This window comes from Ambystoma mexicanum, chromosome 5p (assembly GCF_040938575.1).
Source record: "Ambystoma mexicanum isolate Mex_15411 chromosome 5p, UKY_AmexF1_1, whole genome shotgun sequence".
NCBI lineage: Eukaryota > Metazoa > Chordata > Amphibia > Caudata > Ambystomatidae > Ambystoma > Ambystoma mexicanum.
This window is the reverse complement of record NC_090930.1, coordinates 925,029,731-925,051,811: the sequence shown is the minus strand read 5'-3', so window position 1 is coordinate 925,051,811 and position 22,081 is coordinate 925,029,731. Positions and strand designations below refer to the sequence as shown.

Here is a 22,081-nt window from a genome sequence, read left to right as displayed (position 1 = left end):
TGGGACCACCATGTGACGCTTCTCAATGTTTTTTTGTGAGTGGCGTTCTCAGTCTCCTGCGATCTTCATTCGGTTACCAGACCCCCCCCACCCCCCCGATTGCCTTTCGGATTGCCTTTGGACTGTTCGGTTGAATGGATTTCTGGTTTTTGACCATGTCTGCATTTTGGCTGATTAATGCATGCTTGGATGAGACTTATTGGCCTTGACCTCTGCGAAGAGCCAGTTCTGGAACTCTCTAGCATTTCACTCTGGACCCATTCTCCTCATGATATACTTTCCCAGCCTGCCTCTGCTTCCCTGAACATCAAGGAATGGCTTTGCCTTATTTTGTTTTCTGGATCTCCCCTCAGGTGTCCTCGTGACATCAGGTGTTAGGTCCCTGCAGACATTTCTTGGACTTGCTGCTTGGAATTCGTCCGCATTGGGCGGTATTCTGATCTATGAACTCTGTGACCTGTTCTTACTTGGGAGATCAGAGCAAAAAGGAAGACAAGACTGGGTAGGTGTGGTTACTCTGGAAGGTATTGACTGCTTGATAGCATATGGGAGAAATATTTGTGTTTTCTTCGGTTTTAGGATACGCCAGAGTTTCCCTACTGACCTCAGTCCTTCAAGTGGAGCTGTTGGCTTCGCTTTCTGCCTGATCCTCTGGTGGAGTGGCTCATTACACACCCTCCCCCACAGTATTGGGAGAAAAGTATTTGTATGTCTACTGGAGGGCTCTCAGCAGTACTGACCCAATATCTTGGTATCCGACTTACTCGACACCAAGAGAGTGCAACTGGGGAAGGGCAAAGACTAAATACCCTTGTACAAAGGGTCTGGTCCAAGGTCAGTGAGCCAATCCCTAAAAGGGGCTGGCGAAGAGGGCCAGTCGACCAAACATACTGATTAGTTGGTATGACTGCCACTCAGCATTGGCCACCACTACAGGAAACGAGAGGGTTAGTCCAGGGACCTACACTGGCCTAAATCAATTAAGGAGCAACATGGAAGCGGCCACTGTGGGCTCAGAAAGAGCCCTTAAGGTCAGAACAGCCTTTTTGAGACCACCTTGTGGTCACCTAGAACAAAGCAAGCCCTAAAACACAAACTGGCCAAGAGCTGAAACATAACTGCCAACAACCAACTGCATAAGACCTGTATAGAGTGATTAAATCACACTAGAGCAAAAATAGGGAGCAGGAGAGATACACCTGTTGCTGGGCACCTTAGGGGCGACAATACCATATACCTTATATAAAATAAAAAGACTGCAGGGCAGGGGGACTTCAGGAGAAGTAGCACTAGTCACCAAAAAGAGACCAAGGAGCGGGAAAAAAAAAGACAAGGGGAACAAAGCAAGAGGTTGAGTGACACCAAAAAGTGGCCCTACAATCCGCAAAATAGGAATTCAGGTGTAACACCACCTGAAAAATGTAAACCATAACAAATGTAGAGCAATACCCCCCTGTTAAATGCACGGGTTACCCACCAATCAGCAGGGATTATGTTGCAATGTGTTGGGATCACCCCTTCATTATGTTCAGCAGATGTAAAACAGTGCATAAGGGGACAGCAATAATTGATTTATTTTAATTTTATTTAATGTCATATAGTAAACTGCATTATATTCCTTGTACAATTATACATATGTGAAACGTGGCTACTTCATTTAATGATCTAAATATATCCATATGTATTCTGTTGTTCCGGTCCAAAAACCCTCAATAGCCGACATGGACAATGCTGAACAAGAATCTGAAAGGTGGAAATGAAAGTCTGTTAGTAGAGTGTTCCGTGCTGGAGGGAAGGCCTCAGTAGAGAAATACACTTGGGGAGTGCCCCCTTCCCTGTGCGGACTTGGTTTACCTCTCTGAAAGTAATACTTCTCAAAGGACCCCTGGACTGGCGTGAACAACCAGTCTTGCCCCGAGCTCGAGAATCCGTGCCTTCTGAGCATTCAAAAGTGTCCCTTGAGCAAACATTCGACACACCAGCTCCTTCCTGTGCTACCTTGGTGCGCCCATCGACGTACCGAGTGCATCCTTGTAACATGGATGATCTTCAGCTTAAGGAGCAAGACGCTTGTTAGGCAGAAACCTGTGCAGTTCCCTCTGGGACCACTGCAAAAGATTTAGGACTACAGGTGTTTGGCAGTAAACCCACTTGGTAGCAGTCTGTACCACACAGATTCACTTGGTAGCTGTGGCTGAGCAGTCAGACTTCCCTCAAGAAGAGTTAGGCAGTATACAGAGTATTCACAATAGGTCAAGAGAACACAGTAGAACAAGTAAACACTGACCAGGGCTTGGTGTAAAAGAGATAACATCTAGAAAAACACACAGGCACTTATAATAAGCAGTTCAAAAACACGGTCACTAAAAGATATACACTCCCTTAAAAGAATATTAGACAAGTCTTAAGTAAAGCCCCACTTATTTTCAGACAGCGGTGAGCGCTTAACGTAGATGGCACTCTAATAGTTCGTTTTAAAAAGGGAGAGAAAAGCAGAGAACAAATTGAAACAGATCCCAACACTTTTTCAAGAACACAACAAGGGAGGAAGGCAAGGTAAAACCGTGAAGTTACAGTTCAAGAGGCCGGATCCACTTTCAGAGGATCCAAACGAAATGTGTCCAAGGTCACACGGTTGCAGTGCACAAAAGTCTTGTAAAGGTTCAAAAAGGAGTTGGACCACAGAAAGGGACCAATTAGAGGGTCAAGGGGGCCAGCCCAGTCCAGAAGGTTAAGGGGTTATTATTACCTTGTAGCAATCTTTAGAAAGGGAGGCCTGGCGGACACGGTACCTTAAAGTGGTGAGAATGCTCCAGCACGGGCAGTTGTTCCTGGCAGCGGGTGCAAGTCGGTGCTTCGTCCGGGGGAAGCGAAGATCTCGTCGTGGAGGAAGACAGGAGTCCGTTGCACTGCCAGTGAAGAAACCAGCCGTGAAGTTTCTCAGGTACAAGGAGCGGTCCGGTGATTCGCGGTTCAGTGGTGAGTGGCTATCCGGCTGCCGGGGTGCTTGGCACGGGCAGTTCGACCACAAACCGGGCTGGGGTGCGAAGAAGGAAAGGTAAACTGGTTGTGCCCACCAGTCAGGGGAAGAAGCCTCTCCAGCCGGGAGATCTTCTCTGTCGTCGGGAAGTGGTTAGTCGGTTCTGCAGGGCTCCACCGGTGGTGTCGTCGTGTTAGGTCGGCTCAGCTTCTCCCTCGTCGGATTCTCAGGTCCTGTGGCGACTTTTGAAGTTCCAGTCCCCAAAGCCCTGCTTTTATGCAGAAAACCCCCATTCATTCAGCCTAGCTATCACTCAAACATGCTAAGTGGTGAGCTGGCCGGCTCACCACTTGGGCCAATCACACAAGAGTGCGACCTGAGTTACCAAGGTAACTCGGTCCAGGGTGCCTAAACCCCCTCCTACACCCACTGTGGTACCCAGACAGAGTGGCACCACTTTTGGAGGCTTTTGTGGAGAAGCCCGCCAAAAAGTGGAACAAAGGGCTCGACTTGGGTTGGAGTCAAATAAGAGAACACAAACGGCATTTTAGAATCGAGTCTTGGCAAAAAATACCAACCGGAGAATTAATATTAATTAAATAAACCGGCGGTATGTTCGAGGCTAAGAGAATTAAATAATTAAAGTTGGTAGCCTCGAAAAATGGGAAAATCCCATAGGAAAATATTTGCGGTCGAATATAAAAAGTAGTTTCCACTGCCACCAGCCAAAACTCGATCAGGGGATCAGGGGGGACAGAGACGTGCCCCCTCGACTAACAGACCCCGGGGCAATCGAAATTGCCCCGACCAGTACGTCCACAATATGATGGTTTGTACTGGTTTCTTCTAATAATTTGGGACTAGTAAAGCCAATGGTGACTTTACATGCCTTAGGAGACAGTAGTCAGTCCCAGGGTATGGAGTCTATGGTGGGGTGTCACTATGACACCCCTGTGTTACTGCACGGAGGGTGCTGTGTAACACACACAGAAAAAACACGAGACCCTATGGAGTAAAGGACCCCATAGCCCATAAAACACATTACCCGTCAAAGGAATACCATAAATCATGTCCAGTGGGAGGAAAAGTGTCTCACTCTTGGCCGGAGGAAAAAAAACAAACTCCAGAAATCCAGCAAAGCTGCTGGGGGACTCACTAGGTTAGGAAATTCAGCCTAAAGTGAGAATTCTCCCTAACACTGTCTCCTGCATTTTCAGACTTCTAGCATTAATGCGGCAGACCGAAACTAAATCCAGATGCTGAAAGTTAACTCTGCACCTACTACATTTCTGCCTTCTTCAATGGGACTAAGCACAGAGGATTGTGTCTCCAACTGACTCCAGAACACCAGCAGTGATCTCTGGAAGAATCGAAGTCAGGGGGGTAAGTTAACCTACCTGCTTCTGCCCCCCCCTCTCCGTACTCCATAGGGTTACATGGGCTTAAGGTCCTGTACCTTAACTCTTTCCTGACTTTGGTAGGTGGGGGCCTGGTCAAGGCTACCCTCTCTTTGGACTATTCTAAGGACTGGGATTGACTAATTCTACTCTACTGAACTGTAACCTTTTGACACTTCTTAATCATAACAACTAGCAATGTCAATCTCTTTACAAACCTACCTGAACATTTTCTACTTTGGAACAGGTGACTTTTGGGCACAAGGCCCGAAAATATCTTAGGGTTGGACTTTCAGGAGCAAGGGAAGCCGTTGTACGATTATCCTGAAGTGATACATTTCTAAGGCATAGGAGTACTTGCATGTGCTTCACTGGTCACTGAATAAAATGCCATTCTATGTATCCCAATGGTGAATGTATGAGAGAATGTATGACAATATTTGACTAAAAGTTTTACTTGCTTAGTGTGCAAGCTAAAGGGCTAATAAATTATTGTATTTTTATGCTTGCCTGTCTAAATAGAATTACTGGTGTTGTCTGTGTGGACTCATCCTAGCCCTAGACACTGTGCACCCTTCCTGAGATGAAGCCTTGCCACCCTGCTACCGCACCTTGATTGGGTTTAGCTAACCTCTATCTTCCCTTTTCACCACAACAGGGTGGCCTCCTTAAATCTACCCCCAGAGCTGATGTTGGAAATCCATATCCAACACTCAGGTAAGCACTCGATTTTAGAATGTCCATGGCAACTTTGCGTAAAAACACTCACTCAACAGAAGAGCTTATCCTCAGGTTTTCAATAAATTAACAATAAAGGACGTCACTGCTCCCCAAACAGCAGAGGTAGGTCTTAGTTTACTGCAGTCAATAGTGATACAAAACATGTCCACTCGCAATATCTAATCCTGGAGGCAGTAGCAAAAAAATACAAATTATAATTGTACTCCTTGGTTACATGTACCAAATAACAGGTAAGTATGCAAGTGAATACTTATCTAATAAACCCCAAGTCAGAAACTTTACTGAATGTTATTTGCCTAGTAACCAGGTAACATGTCCTAGTGCTGAGATAGTCTTAAGGTCCCTTGCGCTGACACCAGGCAGTAAAGCCCCCTGCATCTTGTATAAGGATTAGCACCCCGGGACAGTATATGTTCTTCAGAAGGTCCTGGGGCACTAATCTGCTGCAGTGAAATAAAGGCAACTCTGAGCCTGTGAAGGCAACCAAGATTAAGTGTGGTAGCTAAGAGGAATGACTGACATGGTGGCTTGTGGGCACCGATCCGTGCCATAAGGAGCAGAGAGCATGCCGCCATAAGGAGCAGAGAGCATGTCAGCTAAACAGCAAGTCTTCAAGGGTGGAGGAGGCAACGAGGGGCAGCAAGGGCAGGAGCCTTACGTTGGCAAGGGGGCTGTGCTGTTTGCCAAAGTAGAGGAAGCAGGAGGAAAAAAACAGCAGTGAGTGACACAGTGGAAGTCTGTGGCTAGTAGTGCCTCAGGAGAACTCCGAGCTTTACCATAAGAAAGTGGCTTGTGCATGATCCGGATACTAATTAAGTGTATGTAAACACTCAATGAACCATTCACGCTTCAGTCAGGCAGCGCGCAGTGGACACTAACAGAGCCTTCATACAGCATTCCAGTCAACTGCAAATGCAATACACGAGTCATTTTAAACTAGCGTGACTAAAACACTTAGACTAGATACATCACATTAGATAAGTCATGTTATAAATAAACTCACATGGTTCATGGTTTTGTTTATCTGAGGTGTTGGCTTGTACCTGAGGTTTGGTCTTTGTGACCAGAAAAAAGGTATCGACCCGCGTGTCTGAAGGAAACAAGATAAAGAAGTCACTAGCACATAAGTGATAACATAAAAAACAAGGAATATTGTTGGATGAAGGCAATACGGTAAAACATGCAGCAAGGATGCATAGTTGAACAGCTAGTACACAGTATAGAAAGTGTTGGCAGGCTGAACATGTGTGAAAATCAAGAGTTCACAATGGAGGCATTTCCTCACTTAGTTCTTGCCATAAGCTTTAAGCTTGCTCGAAAATACAAGTCAACAACATAACACGGACTAGTCTCAGTTTCACTGATGAACATGCATTTTTTTTTTGCTCAATTTACAAACCACCTAAAAATGTTATGTGAAGTAACGGGGTGAGGATTCCTGGGATTGCTCTTGTGTGAGCTATTGTGCAATGCTCTTGTGTGAGATATCCACGGAGAAGGTTTTCTTTATTCCATACTGCGCGCGGAATGTGCTGTTCTGCCTTAAGATTTTAAAAACATTACTTTCAAGTGGCACAAAAAGTTCATGCGATTGGACATGTGCTCCATATTTGTCTTCTCTGCACGTTTCTTAATCCGTGGACGAACAAGAGTTTACAGAAGCTGGAATTGGCGATTAAGCAAAAATGTGTGCATTCGCTTCTGAATATTAGCCTTCTTGGTACTCTGTGCCTATAAACTACATGGAATATTCATAAAACAAGCAGAAAAACTTATACGAGTGTTTTATTTCAATTTATCGACAGCGCATACCTGGACAAATGATGCTTTGTTCCCATTGTAGTGAACTATTTGTTCTGTTTCAACAAAGTTAGCCGCGTGTCCTTCCGAATCAATACCTGTAAAAAAGAGAAAAAAAAAGATCCTTTAAAGCAACATATAAAAGGCATAGTCACCATTTAACCCAGACAGATGAATTAACGATACAAAAGTAATCTTTTGGGTGATGGGTGTGCCCTTTTAAAAAAAAAATATGAATACAACACATTTTGTAAGGTTAAATGAATGACCGAGGTTGAACGAATCTGAATGAGCTGGAACCGGGAGCATACACTGGTATAATGAACAGCATGGGTGCCGTTTTACTATAATAAAATACAAACAAAATTTTCTAAAAGCTTATAGATAAAACTTGGCTCTATGTTGTGTGTTATTTATGTCACACAATCATTTTATTTTTTCAACAAAAAGAAGTGTAAAACATAAAAATGTCCATGCAACCAGGCCTAACAATTAGCTGTTATGTGCAATATTAATTAGTGTAAGTATTTGGCAGAATTCGATTTTTCCCATATCTGCCAATCTCGTTGCAATAACGTTTGGGCGAAGAAGGGCAAATGTAACACAAGCAGACTTCTTCTTGCACAAACGAGGTGCAGTCAGTCAATGGTAGTGGCCACCAACAATGCAAAGGCTACACATTAACACGGTGACATCAACCTCAGAACACTGTTTAATACAGTGGAAACAAGAACGAAGGAATCATTTTATTCTCTGAAGACTGCACAAGAAATAAGGTAGTTCTAGAAGTTTAACATTCTGGCTAATAATTCATTTATCTTTACAATTATTTATGTTTCTAGCGTAGACCAAGCCACAGGGGAATGTGCCACAGTGAAGGAAAACAGAAAACATGTGTCTTGCATTAGGGTCCAAACAAAGTTTTATTCTTACAAAACACAAGATGTGTTGGAGAAAAGATAACCAATCGGGTCGCAAAGCTCTAGGTTAGTCCCAGATAGGGGTGACACACTGGGTTCAAGCTACAAATAAAGACTGTTGGCCCTTTTTGATGAAGCAATGTACCGAGGCTTGAGCTGAGGGTTTCATCACCTGATCCATCAAGGGAGCTTCAAGGTCACAGCTGCTGGTTAGACTATTGGGCAAGTGGTACACTCAGTTGATAGTTCAGTTCTCCCTCTTAAAGGAATAGTGAGCTCAAAAATCTTATAGGCTTAAAAGATGGCCAATAATACAAAAAAATAAACATCTTTTTAATGAAAGTTCCTAAGTAAAATGTTTCACAAATATTGTTTAAACCCCTTTAAAATCAAGCACTAGTAGGCGTCCATTTTGTGAAATGGACGAGCCTCCTGTGCTCGAGTTAATCTCTGCCCTCGTGGCACTATGGAAAAAAAAGCCACCTGCTGGTAGCTTTTATCACAGCGACGGCTTTTGCGTCATTAGTGAGACGCGGAGAGCAGAGAAGTGCTTTTATAAATACAACATTGTTGTATTCACGATTGCCATGGTTAGAAAACCATGGAAATCATAAATACACACCACTGTATTTAGAATTGCAGTGGCTTTCTTTTGGAGTCGCCTTGGAGACTCAAAACGAAAGCTGCTGCAGTCCTAAATTGAAGACGGTCATATTTATGATTGCAGTGGTTTTATTTCTAAATTAAAGAAAACCACTGCAATCATAAATACAACGCTGTCGTATTTATGATTGCGGTGGTTGGAATATAAAAAGTAAAAGCACTTACCAAGCAGCAGCCTTCCTGCCTGCACTCTCTGCTCTCCATGTCTCACTAACAAAGCTAAAGCTGCTGCTGTAATGAAAGCTACCAGCAGGTGGCTTTTGTTTCATTAGTGCCTCGAGGGCAGAGATTAACTGAAGCACTGGGCGCTCGTCCATTTCACAAAATGGACGCCTCCTAGTGCTCGATTTTAAAGGGGTTTAAAAAGGATTTGTGAAACATTTTACATAGGAACTTTCATTAAAAAGATGTCTATTATTTATTTGTATTATTGCCCATCTTTTAAGCCCATAACATGTTTGAGCGCACTATTCCTTTAAGTTTATAGCATGGATTTTTTATTGTGCTTGGCAGTCTTGCTGTTTCACCAGATATCGCCTCTTTATGATATGGCTTAGCATCACTCTGTTTTCTTAGGGTTCCGTAGGGTTGGGCCCTGCCAGATTCCAGCCCTAGGTCCACCTTGCACTCCATTTCCTCAGCCGTGGTGCCTCTGCTTCTTCTCAGATTGGTCTCACTGTCTCATCTCACCACCTAATAACCCCCCACCCCCTCGGTGAAACATGATAATGTCCCAGCAAAAATGTCGTCATGCAAGAATGGTGCCGCTTTTTTGCAGAGACATTATCATAAGGAACATGCGGGGGGTGGTCAATTAAACATGCCAGTCTTTTGCTTGACCCAAACTGCTACCCCCCTGAATGTGATTGGGCACCTGTGTAGCCGCATATTGGTGAACTCCTGGTGGTCAACATATGCAACTGTTTTCCCCGGGGTGGTCAACAATTAAACATGCTGGTCTGACCCTTCAAAAACCCTATTTGCCCCCCCTCTGCCATATTACCCCTTCACCACCCAACAGTCCTCTTTTCAAGGGGCCCCTTTTGACCACCTCTTTTTCACATATTCTACTTGCACTGAATCCCATACCTCTCACGCATTCCAGTGTTCCCCCCACCCTTCCCGTTACTGGCCCGACCTCACCCTAACCCGTTACTTCCCTCTCTCCTACCTGCCCAACTACCCCTCTATGACTCCAAACCGTTTTTTTTTCCGACAGGTGGATTACTCCCCGATGTCTTTCTTCAAACTCCTTCCCATGCCCTCCTGCACCTACCTCACCCTGTTGGTTGAAAAACCAAATGCCTCTGCCCCACCCCCCCATACGCTCTACCACCTCTCCCACACTCAATCACAAATCTCCACTTCTTGAAAGGTGCGGCACTCCTGAGCATTTTTTCCAAACCAATACAATATACGGCACTTAACTGTCATGACAAGCTAGACAAATATTGCCAAAGTATATACATGATATGACAATGCATTACTTACCGTAAAAGCATTTCTGATGGTTGTATCTGCTTAGATTCACATGCTGTGCATAGGTCTGACATCCAGTGGTCACTGCGGAATATTGCATTTTGTTTTTCGTAGTCGAAAAGGGGACGTCGACAAGGCGTGTCTAACACTTTCCCTATAGTGACGTGCGTTGTACCCACAATCCCTCACGTGTCGAGGTCCCTCCGTTTGTATTTTTTCTGCCCTGAGGGAGCCTTCTATACGTGAGTGAGTACAGAAAAGAGAGAGATGTAGAAAGATGTCTATGTTCCTTCCATCCGAGCGGGGAGGAAGGGTGGGCGCATGTGACTAAGCAGATCCAACCATCAGAAATGCTTTTACGGTAAGTAATGCATTGTCTTCTGATATTTGTTAATCTGCTTAGAATCACATGCTGTGCATAGACTATCGAGCAGTACCCGGAGTTGGCGGTGGGTTATGAGAAGGAACAGTAGAGAAAAGATGTCTTAATACTGCCTGTCCCACCTGGGAGTCAGATCTAGAGTGTGCGTCTAAACAGTAGTGTTTTGTAAAGGTGTGCACCGAACTCCAGGTTGCCGCCTTGGAGATGGACTCAAGGGGAACATTTGCAATGAAATCTATGGATGCCCCCGTGCCTCGAGTAGAATGTGCTCTTGGCTTGAAGGTTCGTTCTCTCTTAGCAAGAGTGTAACAGAGAGTGATGCATTGAACAATCCATCTAGATATAGTGGACTTTGAAACTGCATCTCCTTCTCTTCCTGCTGCCACCGAGACAAAGAACTGATTAGTCTTTCTCAGTGGTCTGGTTCTTTCCATGTAAAACATGACAGCTCTGCGCACATCGAGTGTATGCAGACTCTTTTCTCCCAGATTTGAAGGGTTTTGAAAGAACGTTGGTAGTTCTATTGACTGGTTCACATGGAATTTCGAGATGAATTTTGGTGCAAACCTTGGGTGTGTGCGTAGAACCACCTTGTCTTTGTGAACTGTTACGAAGGGGTCTGGAACTGAAAGAGCCTGTAGTTCACTTACTCTCCTAATGGAGGTGATAGCTATTAGGAAATCAGTCTTAAGAGTGAGGTGCTTAAGAGTTGCCTTGTGCATGGGTTCAAAGGGCGAGCCCATGAGTCTGGTAAGTACCACATTTAGGTCCCATCCGGGAGCTGGGTTAGCTATCGGAGGGTGTATTCTCTTTACCCCTTCCATGAAGGCTTTGATAACTGGGATTTTCCACCACAACACTTTAAGTTGGGGAAGTGGTGTATGCAAAAAGTGCCGCTAGGTGGACTTTAATAGAATTGAACACCAGACCTGAGTCCAATAGGTGGGTCAGGTACAGAACAATTTGTGTGGGTGAGCAGTCAACCGGGTTGATGCTTTTCCCTCTACACCAGATGACAAATCTTTCCCACTTACTAGAATAGCAGTGCCGAGTGTTAGGCTTTCTAGCTTCCCTGAGGATGTCCATGCATCTCTGCGGGAGTTCTAGATGTCCAAACTCTATGATCTCAGGAGCCAGGCTGCTAAGTTCATGTTCTGAGGGCATGGATGTAATGTCCTGCCCTTGTTCTGTGACAGCATGTTGTACGGGCAGGGAAGTTTCACTGGTGGAGATAGGGACATCTCCATCAAGTGAGCGAACCATGGCTGCCAGGCCCACTAGTATCATGGTGACTTGTTCCTGGTGCATCTTGTGCACGATCTTGTTGAGAAGGGGAGTCGGGGGGAAAAGCGTAAACAAATCTCCCCGACCATGGAATCGACAGACCGTTCCCCTTGGACTGGTTCTGGGGGTATCTGGAGGCGTAACTTTGGCAGATGAGTTCTCCAGAGTTGCGAACAGGTCTATTTCTGGGAATCCCCATTGTGTGAAGACGTCGAAAACGATGTCTTCTTGCCACTGCCATTCGTACTCTGAGGGCAGAGGGAAGTCTCTGCTGAGCTCGTCTGCTAGCAAATTGAGTTCCCCTGGTACATGTCGTGACAGTAGGAACATGTTGTGTCTGAGAGCCCACTTCCATATATTCTGGGACAGCTTGGTCAGTCCTGGAGAGTGGGTGCCCCCCTCCTTGTTGATGTAGTACATGGCTGTGGTGCTGTCTGTAAGGACCATCACTGTCTTCCTTTGTAGGTGTTCTTGGAAGGCTTTTAGTGCTTTGAACACCGCCAGTAGCTCCAGTAGGTTTATGCGCTTGGATGCTACACTCGGAGTCCACACTCCGTGAGCAGTCTGATGGGATAGGTGAGCCCCCCCATCCTGTGAGGGATGCGTCTGTGGTTAGAGTGGCTTCCACTGCGGGTGTGGCAAAAGGTTTCCCTATTACCAGGTTTTCCTTTGTCCACCACCGTAGCAAGAGAACCAAGGCCTGCGAGACCACCACTAGATCGTCCCATTGTCCGCTGGCCTGACACCACTGGCTGTTGAGCCACTCTTGCATTGGGCGCATGCGCAGGCGCACGTGAGGTACCAAATAAATACACGACACCATCATTTCTAGCAAGCGCATCGCTTTGCGCACCGTCACCTCGCGACCTGCCACATATTGGGGGATCTGAAACAGCATATTTTGGACCCTCTCGTTGGAGGGGAAGACGAGGCCGTCCTTTGTTCGAATTAGAGCCCCTAGGAATTGTTTGACGTGGCTGGGGTCTAAGCTGGACGACTTCTCGTTGATGGAGAAGCCCAGTTGGAACAAAAGGTCTACAGTCTTTTGGGTGTTTGAGAAGCATGTCTCGTAAGAATCCCCTGTTATGAGCCAGTCGTCAAGGTAAGGGTATACTGGGATGGATAACCTGCGCAGGTGGGCCGCTGCCACTGCCAGTACTTTCGTGAATACCCTTGGTGCAGATGCTATGCCGAAGGGTAGCACACTGAACTGGTAGTGTTTGCCCTCTATCATGAACCTGAGGTATTTTCTGTGCGCTGGCAACATTAAAATATAAAAGTATGCATCTTTCATGTCCAGTGTTGTCATGTAATCTCCCTGTGATAGCAGTGGGATCACTTCCTGTAAGGTCACCATACGAAACTTTTGGGGTTTGACAAACTTGTTCGCTGGGCGCAGATATAATACAGGATGCATGGTTAGATCCTTTTTGGGTACGAGGAAGTACACTGAATAAATACCTTCCGTTACCTGAGATAGAGGCACGACCTCTATAGCTCCTTTTTCCAGTAGCTGATCCACTTCTTGGAGCAGGATGGCGAGGTGTTCTGGTGTCATGCGTCGTCCCCTCGGGGGTCTGTATGTTGGGGAACTGTTGAACTCTATACAGTAGCCGCGGGCTACAGTGGATAGTACCCAGCGGTCTGATGTTATTCCCTCCCATGCTGGAAGAAAGGATGTTAACCGGCCCCCGACCGGCGATGCATGGGAGGGGACCCGAATCTTCGCGTCACTTGGTGTTGTTGGTGGCTTGGGAGCCTCTAGGGGTGGAACACCGGCCTCTCCCCTTGCCACGGCGTTGGCCTCTCCGATTGTACTGGCCACTATTACCTTGGTAGTTGTTGGCAGAATACTGTTGTTGCTGGTTTTGTTGCTGGCGTTGGCCACAAAAAAAGCGCTTGTTACCAAATCCTCGCCTGTTAGGGGGCTTTGAGATTTGGTCCAAGGTCTTTATGGTGTCAAATTCTTTTTTCGCATTCTCCAGAGCGTCGTCAACTGCCTTACCAAAGAGGTTAGACTCTTCAATGGGCTTATTAATGAGGTTTCTACCCGGAATTGCGAAGCCAGACGTGCCGCTTCAGCAAAATTCCCTGTACCAAAGTACGGCCAGCCGTCTCTGCTGCATCGAGTGTATTCTTAACGATGCTTTGGTTGACCAGAGAGCCTTCATTAATTGTAGCCAATAATCGTGTTTTAAGGGGTTCAGGGGCCTTTTCGATGTCCTGCTTAAGCTTTCCCCATTGAGCATCTGCGTAGCTTGCCATTAATGTATTATTACTGGCAATTCTGGTTGAGAATGCTGCAGAGGTGGTGATTCTCTTGGCCAGGGCATAAAGCTTCTTCCCCTCTTTATCTGGGGGTGCCTCGCTGGTAGACAGTGGGACCCCAGCCCTCTTCCTAGTGTTGGTCACCACTATGGAGTCCGGGATTGAATGACCCCTAATATATAGTGGGTCTGACTGAGAGGGTGAGAACAATTTCTCAATTCTCGGATTGACCCCTCTCACCAGTGCTGGAGTGGACTGTGAGGGGGTAATACGTCTTTTAACTGAGGCGAGGATGGGAATTGTTTGGCTAGTGGGAGGTTTTTCCTTGATAATCCTTTCCACGAAGTCAGTATCTGGGGTGACCTCCCCAGTTTCGAGTTTTAAATGTGCTGCTGCCTTCTTCAGTAGCGCATTGAAGGTGGGCTGATCATCAACAGGCGAAGGGTTCCTGACTGGTGTAGTTTCAGTAGACCTGATGACTATACTGTCTGTGTCTGTAGACCTAGCTGGTGACTGTCAGGGATTTGGGTCACCCTCGCCTGTGTCCTCCTCGTAACCCTTCCTCACCTATGTTGGTGTCCTCATGAAACCCTTCTTCTTGTTGGTCTTCATCATTAATGAACTCATCTTCCTGCTAGAAGCGAGTGTCCTCCTCAGTGAGGTCGTAAGAGTCCATGTCTTCGTGTATGGGGTTATAGAACCTTGGGTATTTAACCATTGGACTCTCTAGGGGTTCCTCCCTTGGTCTCTTGGGTGCCCTATTTTCTGGGATGGCCATGAACCCGTCTATTTTATCCATACAGGACTGGAACTTCTCCAAGGTCCACTGAGGTAGGCCAGAGCGGTCTGGGAATGAAAAAGGATCTTCTCCTCCCTGTAGTTGCCTGGTTCTGTCCCATATCGTCAAAGAAAGCGAACCTTCGCCTTCCGAGTAGCCTTCTCGCAGGCTGGGGCTTTCCGTCGACGGCGGGAGCTGTCCTGACCTGTTTTCCTGCGCCTTTGGCGTTTCTTTGGCCTTGTGCGCGGTTTTCGGCATATCGCTCGCCGTCCGTCTCTGGGCGTCTTTCGTGGATATACGCGCGAGGCTTTCGTCGATCATTCTCTCTGCCGAGGGATCGGTCGCCGTCGCGCTAGGTAACGTCGAGTCTTTACTGGTAACGTAAGCACTCTTACGAGGCGCGTCGCCAGAGGATTTGGTGTTAGCGCCCTTATCTTTAGAATGCCCGGACGCCTGTCGCGGAAGCGGTATCGGGGAGGGCTGACGACCGTTACGGTTGGCGGAAGACGCCGGTGGACCCGACGCCCCCGTTGGCGCTATGGCTGCCTTCGTCTTCGACGAATGCGTGCCGGGGGGTATGTGTTTTGGTGCTTTTTTGTGTGCGTCCTTGTTGCCGGGGTGTTCATCCCCATAAGCTGGGCGTGAGCTGGGCTTGTCGGGGCCGGGGACGGACGACGAGGAGCGTGAACGCTCCTTTGAGAGGTCTACAACCTCCGTTACGGGGGCCGTGTAATCACTGTCCTCATCACATTCGGCGGCGGCGGCAGCGGGCGAGGAGTCAGGCCTAGACATGGCGTAGGCCGCCCACCTTTTGACCTTGCGGTCCTTTAACGTTTTGGGCTTCAGTAACTTACAGGCCGCACAGCTGTCCTTGTGATCGAGGGGCAAGCAACGGTTGCACCGTTTTTGCTTGTCTTTCCAGGTATATTTACCCTTGCAAAGCGGGCAAAACCTAAAGGGCGTCCTCTCCATAGCTGAGGGCCAAAAGTGTGATTAAGACCTCGAAAGAGGCCACGTGTTCGGCAGCGCCAAAGGATCTCCTCTGCTCGTCCTTCCGTTGAAGATCTTGCCCGGCGGAGAAACAGCTCTGCATCGAGGGAGGGATCTATGTTATTAATATTAATAATAAACTACCAAAGGTCGAAGGAATGATTTGGCAATGTCTCTCGAGGAGCTCCGCATAAAGGCGACCAGTAACTGGGCGGAAAAAAACAATCTGAGGGACCTCGACGCGTGAGGGATTGTGGGTACAATGCACGTCACTATATAGATAGTGTTACAGACACGCCTTGTCGACGTCCCCTTTTCGACTACGAAAAACAAAATGCAATACTCCGCAGTGACCACTGGATGTCGGACCTATGCACAGCATGTGATTCCAAGCAGATTAACAAACATCAGAAACAAGTTTACAATAAAGCAGTGACCATTTTGGTTTTCAGCTTTTTTCTGAAAGTCCATATTGTTTTATGCAGACACTTTTTTGGTGCCATGCATACCTATTTTGCTGCTCTCATTGCTACTTCTGCTAGTTGTACAAGTATGATGAAGAGCTGTTCTAATCAAGTTTCACAAGAAAATACTTCCTTAAGTAACGGCCCCAAGTGTCTTTGTATGAAGGACAGTGCAGGAGAAAGTATCATTTTCTACACCTCACTGTTGGCAGATTCAGTCCTCCCTGAGCTTCATAGTAGAGGAGATTTGGCCAGTCTCCATTTCTAGCTGTGAGGGGTCAGAAATGCGAGACAGACATATAGGTATAGTTTTCTCAATCTTTGCCATTTATTAAAGTAAAACGGGTGAGATAAATGCCTATTTTTCCCTATCCAATTGAGGATGTCCCTACCTAGCAAACTAAAACTAAAGAAAGAAGACCTAGTGTCCAAAAAGTGTCTGACCTCCAGGGTTTTTGGGGCCTTGACACAGAGCCTTGGCACCCCACCCCCCGAAACCAAAATCGCTCCTTCCAGCCCCCCAAAACCCATGCCCCCCCACCACAAAAACCATGTCGGGGCATGCATGCCTATAATCTGAAACTATTGCATTGGAATACAGATAGGGAGGAATTACATGATGAGGGACAAAGAGCCTGTAGGTGTTTGATTATGTGCCCACCCATTGCCTGCCCATGGCTGTGCTAATCCCCATGGCCATTCCCACAGATTCCTGCCTCTGCCTCCTCATGGGAACTCTTTGACCTTACTTTAATCAAGCCTTACCTATCAGACTGCTTGAAAGTGCCTGTCGGTGTTTGTTCAAGCAGTCTTCTGAGAGTTAATGACTTAATTGGAGCTGTGAACACTCTACTGGTGCAATAAAATGGCATGCCTTCAGCCACTTGTTTTATGAGCACTCTTCGTGCCCTTCACTGAAGTCCTGTTAAAAACACGCATTGGCAAAGCCACTGAAGTCCTGTTTAAAATAAGCAGTGGCAAAACCAACAGTTTTGGCTTGTGCATACGTTTTAAGCTTTTGTCAGGCACTGCTATTAGCTGCCCAGGTACTCGCATCATTTTGCACCCGTTACCAACAATGAGTAGTTAGGAACAAGTTACTTACCTGTAACTGTTGTTCTCCAGCATGGGTCTGGCATGGATTCGCATGCTCATGAATATTCCCCATCAGGCTGGGAATCCTCGGTAAAGAAAAAAATCAGTATCCGTTTCGTTTCTGATCTGTCTTTCTTAGTAATAACCAATCACTGGTCTCTGGGTCATACTGCCCCCAGCCAATGACTGCCCTCTCCCTAAGCCCCTCCCCTGGTAGCCATCCTCAGTGTTGGTAGCACGTGAAGTGGCAGTATGACCAAGTGAAGAGCCGCACAGGGGAAGGAGGGAGGGTTCGCATGTGAATCCATGTCAGACTCCATGCTGGAGAAGGAACAAGTTACTTACCTGTAAGTAATGTCCAGCATGGGGTCTGGCATGGATTCACATGCTCATGAATATAAGAATACATAGCAGTACACACATGCACAACCACGGGAGGTGGCAAAAAGGATCAACATTAAGCATTAGATAGACTCAACATTAAGCAACTCTTACCTCCTCACCAGGCCCACCTTCAGGCAAACAGGTTGTGCAGCACTGCTTGGCCGACCCTGGACTCCTCCCTGGAGTCCCGATCGACGCAGTAGAATCTCGTAAAGGTGTGCGTCGACCTGCACATAGCAGCCCTGTACATGTCCAGCAGGGGCACACCAGACAAGAACGCCGTAGTAGCAGCGATCGCTCTAGTCGAATGGGCTCTCGGACGGCCGGGCAACGCCGGTTTGCCAACCGATGACAGTGCATGATGCAGCCGGAGAGCCATCTGGAAATGGAAGCCTTCGAGAGGGCCTTCCCTTGATTCGCAGGTCCAAATTCACAAAAAGCTCTGATGTCTTCCGAAAAACACTTTGTGCGGTCCACATAGAACTTCAGCGCTCTAGCTACATCCAGCGAGTGCAAAGTCCTCTCGGCCGCCGACGAACGCAACAGGAAGAAAACTGGTAACACCAAGGGCTCGTTGAGGTGGAAGTCCGACGGCACCTTGGGCATGAAGGAGGGGTGCGTCCTCAGCACCACCCTCATCTTGTGGAAAGTCAAGTACGGAGGCTTGCAGGATAGGGCCTGGATCTCTCCTGCCCGTCGTGCAGAGGTGATGGCCACAAGGAACGCCGTTTTCCACGACAGGAACTTCAATGATGCCGAGTGCAGACGCTCAAATAGCGGCCCCATGAGCCTGGTCAGCACCATGTTGAGCTCCCACGCCGGGGCCGGAGCCTTCAACGGCGGGAATGATCGGAACAGTCCTTTCATAAATTCCTTAACCAGTCGATGAGACCACAGGGATGATCGTCCCGTAGTTCTGGTGTATCGGGAAATCGCTGCCAGATGGATCCTTATGGAAGCATGAACTAGCCCCGCGTTGGCCAGCGACAGCAGGTACGGCAGCACTTGAGGAGCCGTAATACGCAGAGGGTTAATCTTCTGTGCACGGCACCAGACAGAGAACCTCTTCCACTTGTGTCCGTAGCACTTGAGAGTTGAGGACGCCCTGGCCTTTGCAAGCACCTCCTTGCAGTCCGCTGGGATATTGTACACTCCAAACTCTAGTGCTGCAGGAGCCAGGCCTGCAAGTTCAGCGACTCCGGGTCGTGATGGAGGATGGCGCCGCCTCCTCTGGAGAGAAGATCTGCGTCCGTCGACAGTCTGGCTGGTGGGGGTGGGGGGATGCTGACAAGTCCAGAAGGGAACCAGATCTGTCTCGACCAAGCCGGTGCAACGAGGATCAGCCTGTACCGGGACCTCTTGAGTTGGTTGATGAGTCGGAGCAGCAACGGCAACGGAGGGAACGCATACAGGAACAGGCCGTCCCATGGGAACGAGAAAGCATCGCCCATGCTCCTCGGCTGGGGAAACCAGCTGGCGAACCTCTAGCACTTGGAGTTTGTCGCCGTCGCAAACAGGTCGATCTGGGGTTTGCCCCATGGTTGGAAAAGTCGATCCACTTGATCATGACGCAGTTCCCACTCGTGGCACAAGCGCAGCTCCCTGCTTAGTGAGTCAACAATGGTGTTCTTTATTCCTGCCAGATGGAAGGGTACCAGAAACATCCCCTGGGCGACGGCCCAGTGCCACAGATCCTGGGCCTCCTTGGACAGGCACCGCAAGGACCGCCTTCCTCTTGGACTCGCGCCGCTGATAGACGGCGCCGCTGTTCTTCGGGGCAGAGCTGGAAAAGCTCTTATGCCCTGGCAATCATGGCGTGGAAGGAACCAATTTCGTCGGGCGGGGAGGCCTGAGGGAGTGGTGATGGAAGGCCCATCCCATCGTCACTACCGTTGTTATCCGTCCCCGTCGTGGCCTTATCTGTTCCTGTGTCATCCCTAGGATCAGGGGAAGGAGATGAAGGCTGAGCGGGCCGCAAGGGCTGGAAAGGCAGGAGGATGAACTCTCCTCTGCTTGTTTGGAGGGCTTCCCGACGGGCCCGGTTCAGCTGGGTCGTCCGTTGGGGTTAGAAGCAACCTTGTCCTTATCTCCGTGCATAAGGTTTGGATTGCCATCAAAATGGCCACCGAGTTGTCCTGAGGCTCGGGCGCTGGCTGTGATGGGCGCGATGGTTGCTCCTCCTCCACGGGAGCCTTCTCGGCGTCGCTCTCTTCATCCGCCTCGTCGGGGTTCCTCCCGTGGGACCGGACTTCCTTGAACCTCTTGTATAGGCCCTTCACGACTTCAACCAGCTCCTCCTCACAGGCTGTATCTGTGTCCGTAACAGCCACCACCCCCCCTTCTTTTTCCACCGGGGTCTTCACAGGGGTTTTATCGATGGGCTGAAAAGAGGATTCCCTCCGTGATGGCAGGGATATCTGGGCCCCAAGGTCGCCTCCACTGGGGTAGCCTCCACAGGCTTCGCCAGGGCCGCCACGACTCCCTCGATAGAGGCCTTCTAGCCGGGTGAATCAAGGCCTCCACCACCCTGGGCGCGCTTGAGGCCTTCACCTTGTGGGAAAGGTCACTGCCTCGCTTCCCCTCGGCTGATTACTTCAAGATTGACCAGGGCCTCTCCAGAAGCTTAGCCGGGTTCTCAGATTTTCTCTTCGCCGAGCCAGAGCGTTGGCTCGTGGTTGATGGTGTTGGTGAAAGGGCGCCCTGCCTGGCAGCCGAGGAGCCCGACCCTTCGGCGCTCCCAGTGCTCGCGGACTCGCAGTGCTTTGCCTTCTGTTGGGCCCACGTCGCTGGGCGCCCTCACAGGACTTAGAAGACCGCTCGGACCTCTTCTCACCTGCTGGGCCCTTCTCCAGCCAGCTGGTGAGGCAGATCCGATGATCCCTCATATTCCGTCCCGACCAGTTCTTGCAAAACACACAGTCCTTTTCCACGTGAGTTTTGTCTTCGTGAAGGCAGTAGAGACATCTCGAAAGCTCATCCTCCTTGAAAACATTCTGTAAGCCGCATCCAGGGCAGTTCCTGAACAGCTTGGATCCGGGTGTCGAGCTTCCCTTGTCCTGGGCCATGTCCACGAGGTAGGCCTCAGATCTTCTGGTATCCTCCAAGAAGCGTAACTCGACAAAACTTTGCCCTTGAGGGGTGTAGAAAATTCCGAAACGGGTCCCCGTTGATTGGAAGTAGAAACGGTGGAGCTTGAGGCTCGATTGACTGAAAAGAAATGAGATTAAACTCCTTGAAAAAACGCAAAACGCAGTAAAAGCTCGAGAGCTATAGCACGAGGACGCCCAACACTTGAACGTTCGGTAAAAATCTGAGGATGGCTGCCAGGGTAGGGGCTTAGGGAGAGGGCAGTCATTGGCTGGGGGCAGTATGACCCAGAGACCAGTGATTGGTTACTACTAAGAAAGACAGATCAGAAACAAAACTGATTTTTTTCTTTACCGAGGGTTCCGAGTCTGACGACGGGGAATATTCATGAGCATGTGAATCCATGCCAGACCCCATGCAGGAGAAATACTATTACAGCTGTGCCTGGCTAGTGCCTTTCTCGTGCCTACACAAAAGCCCAAACTGTTGGCGTTGCCAATGCTTGTTTTTATTTTTTGCCGAGGCATGTGTGCATACAGTATTTTACTTTAATCAATAGCAGGCAAATGTGCCAGAAACTGGGCATCACTGAAACATTCACAAAAATGTATATGCTAATTAGCGGGACACCCATGGGGCATCAGTCAGTGGACGATCAGTCTGACGACGATCCATAAAGGACTATTTGGACATCTGTGGAAAATCGAATGGGACTCCAAAAGGTCTAATATTCAAATGCCAGGTTTAGGGTGGTCCATATAAGATGCCAGATGGGCATCAGCAGAATATGTATCTAACATGTTTGGCTATTATTTGAAACACAATGGGATTCCAATTGAGTACCAGTGGAATAACTAAAGGACACTGTTTGGCACAAGTGAGTATGAGTGCAAAATGCTTTTATCATCGTTAGGGCATTGTTTGTATGGCAAGGTGGCAAGTATAGCGAGAGCCACCGCAACTCCCACAACATCAGGATGTGAAAGTCCTCCATCTGTCCCACTTTTGTTTGTAGGGCAAACACTGCACATGCATTTACACATACGCAGTGGGCTTAATATCCTTGAAAACCTGTGGCCTTTGCGAACCTTTGGAAAGTAGCTTGAGGGAAGATTAGGAAGGGAAGCCAATAGGGGAAAGGATGAGGAAAGTAGGGCAGAGGGATGAGGCAGGACCAATGTGATTGTGGTGTTAGAGCAGACAGAAGCTAAAAGTTATGGAGGTAGACGGGTAATGGTGGACAGTTCGAAGGTGATCACATTTAAGGAGCCGACCTCCAAGATCTTAACTTTCCCTAGGATATTCCGTTATTTTTTTTCCCTTTGCATTCTGGGGACTTACATTTTTATTTCCCATTAGAAATTAACAA

The 22,081-nt window shown here is 48.0% G+C and overlaps 1 protein-coding gene across 4 annotated transcripts in view; it reads right to left on the bottom strand.

The window, feature by feature from the left end:
- SACM1L (SAC1 like phosphatidylinositide phosphatase) overlaps nucleotides 1-22,081 on the bottom strand; it is a 1,165,903-nt gene that overhangs the window by 683,891 nt on the left and 459,931 nt on the right. For all 4 annotated transcript variants that reach the window (XM_069613352.1, XM_069613355.1, XM_069613353.1 and 1 more), the window contains exons 9-10: nucleotides 6,931-7,016; nucleotides 6,122-6,208 (exon numbers count right to left, since the gene is read on the bottom strand). In XM_069613352.1, coding sequence (XP_069469453.1) covers nucleotides 6,122-6,208; nucleotides 6,931-7,016 — 173 coding nt within the window. The remainder of the gene's footprint in view (nucleotides 1-6,121; nucleotides 6,209-6,930; nucleotides 7,017-22,081) is intronic.